This window comes from Bidens hawaiensis, unplaced genomic scaffold (assembly GCF_021521415.1).
Source record: "Bidens hawaiensis isolate Kalapana, Puna unplaced genomic scaffold, B.hawaiensis_p1.1 tig00059882_1, whole genome shotgun sequence".
Classification (NCBI taxonomy): domain Eukaryota; kingdom Viridiplantae; phylum Streptophyta; class Magnoliopsida; order Asterales; family Asteraceae; genus Bidens; species Bidens hawaiensis.
In genome coordinates, this window is record NW_027500778.1 from 72,746 (window position 1) to 76,925 (window position 4,180).

At 38.6% G+C, this 4,180-nt stretch overlaps 1 protein-coding gene across 1 annotated transcript; it reads left to right on the forward strand.

Moving 5' to 3' along the window:
• The first annotated feature begins 2,906 nt into the window (after positions 1-2,906).
• Positions 2,907-3,910, forward strand: LOC143602805 (protein INAPERTURATE POLLEN1-like). The gene is made up of 3 exons (XM_077079796.1): positions 2,907-2,922; positions 3,018-3,431; positions 3,498-3,910. The coding sequence occupies exons 1-3, from the start codon at positions 2,907-2,909 to the stop codon at positions 3,908-3,910; spliced, it is 843 nt and encodes a 280-aa protein (XP_076935911.1).
• Positions 3,911-4,180: the final 270 nt, after the last annotated feature.

Below are 4,180 nucleotides of genomic sequence, written 5' to 3' on the forward strand. Positions count from 1 at the left end.
AACCTACTCAATAGCATTTGTGGAGGGATTCTCCCGAGTGTAATAAGTGTATTTTTTTCGAAAAAAGCAGGTGTTCGAGTTGCTGCATAGAAGATTCGCCGACTCTCTTTTCGACATTAATATATTGAATAGCATTGTGTATATCTTTTGGAATGCACTTGCGCTTGGGGTTCTGTTTTGTTATGGTTTTCCAAATGTTATGTGTCGGGATGTTTTGTGTTGCCAGCTGCTCTACCAGTTTGTATTCATCCGAAGAAAGCCTTCTGGCATACGCGTTACCCTCCAGATTCTCAAAAGGATTGTGGTCATGTGTCGCGTTCAACACATCTAACCTCCAAACCTTATGTGTTGTGTCTTACGACCCTTTACGTTTGAAGGGGCAACCTATTTTTTTGTTGCCAGTTTTTCTAACTGTGCCTTTACTTTTGTACTCGCCGTTAAGACTACATTGAAGCCATACATGCGCGCCATTTTCTCCTTTTTTTCTTCGATCTTCTAGTCACAATGACGTAACCGTTATTGGTTCTCCTATTTTTTACCCAATCCTTTAACTCTTCGAGGGATTTAAATTCCTAAAAAAGGCACATTTAGACTTAGATTTATGGAAATGGGTGTAACTGAGCAACTGTCATACCTGATCAGTTTCGAACGAAACTTTCGTGTAAGGGCCTTCCTCGTCATCCACTAACTCCTTCTTGATTTGTTCATCTGCATATGCCTGGTCCGAATAGTTTTTCTGTATGTACAAAGGTTCACTACCGTAGGTGTAATCCCCGTAGTTTTCCTGTCCGTATGAAAGTTCACAACCATATTCGTATCTTGAGCAGTCGTGTTGTGCATATGAAGGTTCACCCCCGTATCCGTAGCTCGCATAACTCTGTTGTTCGTACGAAGATTCACCGTGATGGAGATGAGAGGCTCCTGAAATATGTTTACGGTTAAAAGGTGAACATAAAGTTAAAGACAATTGTAAATTTAGAAATAAATATTTTGCCTGGTTTAGGCCGGGCAACACGGGTCTCTTGTCTTGTGAACGAAAAACCAATGACGACTCCTCGTTTAGGGCTGCAGCGGTTTCTCGTAAGAATCAGGAATGTCTGACCGATCGTAAGACTCTGGAACAACCGTTCATTAAAATTTTCGCCGAAAAAATAGTTGGTGTTCCACCATGACAATGTGACAATTTTGACAATGAGTGTTATTGCATGTGAAAAAAAAAGGTTTTGAAATGAGAATGAATGTTTCTCGCAGGTGACGGATGGTGTTATATAAATATCAAATATGCTCCATAGTGGCCAATATGGAACATATTGACAGAAAAGACAAACTTGACTTGTGGTATGCATGTGATTATGAGTAGGTAGGAGGGAATATACTTTTGTCTTAAAATGGGAAATGGGGAAAACCTGATATGCTCCATATTGGCCGATATGCTCCATATCGGCCAATATGGAGCATATTGTTGGAGATTTGACTTGTGGTATGCATGTGATTATGAGTAGGTAGGAGGGAATACGCTTTTGTCTCCAAATGGGAAATGGGGAAAGCCTGATATGTTCCATATTGACCAATATGAAGCATATTGTGGGAGATTTGACTTGTGGAACCCATCTATTTTGCATATGATTCAGTGCAGATACGATGTAAAGTATGATTGGGGCTTAATATGCTCCATATTGGGCAATATGGAGCATATTACGAGGTGTCAAAATAGATAAGGGGTGCCCCAATAGAACGACCCTAAATAAATCGTGTTCACTGTTCACGGGTTGAATTCAACACAAACCCAACAAAACATGACACGAACTTCGAACATCACACAGACTTGAAAATTATGTCTCATAACACAGAATACAACATTGATTGTACTCTAAAATTATAAGCGGAACAAATAACATAGCATTGTTTAAACTTTAATACCTGATGCATGTTTCTCCTTTTCTCATAAATTTTGACACAAATAAATATACTTAAAAGCAGTGTTTTAAAAACCGGTACGTATCGGCCGGTTGAAATAATTATACCGGATTTTGGTAAGACAACCGGTATTTAGAGTCCGGTATTAATGGGCGGTTTGCTAAAACATTGTGCCGCTGGTTTTTAAAAAAATATCAGTTTAAACCAGGAAACCTTTTTTAAACCAAGATATTTTTTTATACTTTTTTGCGGCCCGTATATTTTAAATATGACTTTTAACATAGCGGATAAGGTTGAAACAAGTAATTATAGTAAATGATTTACTCGCTAATAAATAAATTTAATATCCTGCAAATCTAAGGTTGGTTTCTTTTACATTTTTTGTTATGGATTAAGTTTTTATTTGATTTATCATTGTTCATATGTGATGTTTGATTCATGTTTGAGGTTTATTAACGTACTTATGAGCTGTTTTGAGTTAAAGTCGTATTTATATGGAATTACATGATAACTATCCAACCTGATTGAACCTTCCGATGCATCCCGGTTCAACCGGTGATACCATTTTTTAACCAAATTCGATACAAGTAAAGTATCGGTTTTTAAAACATTGCTTAAAAGAATAATATAATTAAATAGGTCAAAGTTCAAACGTGTCAAATCAATCGACATAACCCATTTAACAAAATGTGTTAAAAGAATGTTTCAACTGAACCTAATCCGAACTCAATTAGCCTAAACTCAAGAGTAAGACAGACCCTCGAGCTTTATCTCACGTTTTTTGTTTTTTTCACTAAAGCAAAGCAAGTATTTATTTAAACGCTTTCACTTTGAAATTTATTTATTTGGTTTCTTGAAAAAAAATTTAAACTTCATTCATCAAAAAGACAGAACCCCATTTCTTTCTTTAATCTTCATTTCAAGATCTCTTCAACAACCAATCCCTGAACCAAACCAAACCCATCTTTTCTTTCCCCCAAAACAAAAAGATGTTCAAATCATTTTGTAAGTCTCTTCATGCTTGAATGTAATTTAATTTCATTTAATCATATTATTAATTTATTATTCTTATTATTATTTCAATGTTCTTGATCACACAGCCCGGAAGAAACCTCCGACCCGCCACCTGCGATTTTCCGACTACTACTGCGACTGGATCACCGCCATGAAAACCACCCACCTCCCCAATCTCCGCCACCACATGTCAAACTCCACCCCTAATCTCCTCGCCGCCCACGTCGAAATCATCCACCACCACTTCAAATCTTACTACCAAACCCTAGACCTCGCCGCCGCCGCTGACGTCACCCAGATCCCCTTTCCTGCCGGCCACCGTAACGCCCTCGAAATCCCATTTCTCTGGCTCGGCGATATCCACCCCTACGCCTTCACCAATCTCATTCGCTCGTTTCTCCTTCAAGACGACACCGTTTCAGAAAACGACGTCGTTCATTATCATCACAATCATAATCATAATAATAATATTAAAGGGTTTGAAGAACAACACGAAAACGGCGACGTTTATGATTTTAAAAAAATTGATGACGTGGAAAATGAAGTGGAAACGGAGTTAACGGAAGAGGAAGGGGAGGAAATAGAAGTGGGCGAATCATGTGAGTTTTTGAAGAAACAGTGGCCGTTGATGAACGCCTGGAAGATTCAGTCGCCGAAACTGACGGGTCGGATTGACCAGATTGAGCGCGGGTTGAGGTTGATGGTCCCCGCCTTGATGGACAGGGTACGGAAGGCGCAGGCCGGGTTTGTTAGGAAAGTGGGGTCGGGTGACGTGGCGGCGGCGGAGATGGAGGAGGAGATGGTGGGGATTGTGATGGATGCGAATAGGTTGACGAAAGATGTGATATCGGAGATTGTGAGCGTGACAAGTGTCTATCAGGCGGCGTTGTTTTTGGAAGGGTTGGCCCAATTTCTTGTTGGGATTCGGGATGATAAATTGGTGCAAGAGTTTAAGAAATGTAAGTTGTTGATTAAGTGATGGTGTGGTGATGAAGTGTTTGTAATTAATGTGTTTGTTAATGATTTTAGGCAATGTTTGTTGGGATTTGGATTTGAATGTGTTTTTTATGTGTGGAACATAAAGATTTTGGTGTTTTTGATTGATATGTTGTATACACAGTTGATGAAGTTGGATCATGTTATAGAAATGAATGATGTTGATGTTGTGCATAATCTTATTATTTTCAGCTTTTAATTTTTATTTGAAGCTCACCGTATATGAATCTTTAAATGTTATATGGTATTCGAG

Bases quoted from the DNA above. Each gene is read 5' to 3' on its own strand.
- LOC143602805 (XM_077079796.1), top strand. The intron at 3,432-3,497 runs GCGACGTTTATG...AGTTAACGGAAG, and splicing joins TGAAGAACAACACGAAAACG to AGGAAGGGGAGGAAATAGAA.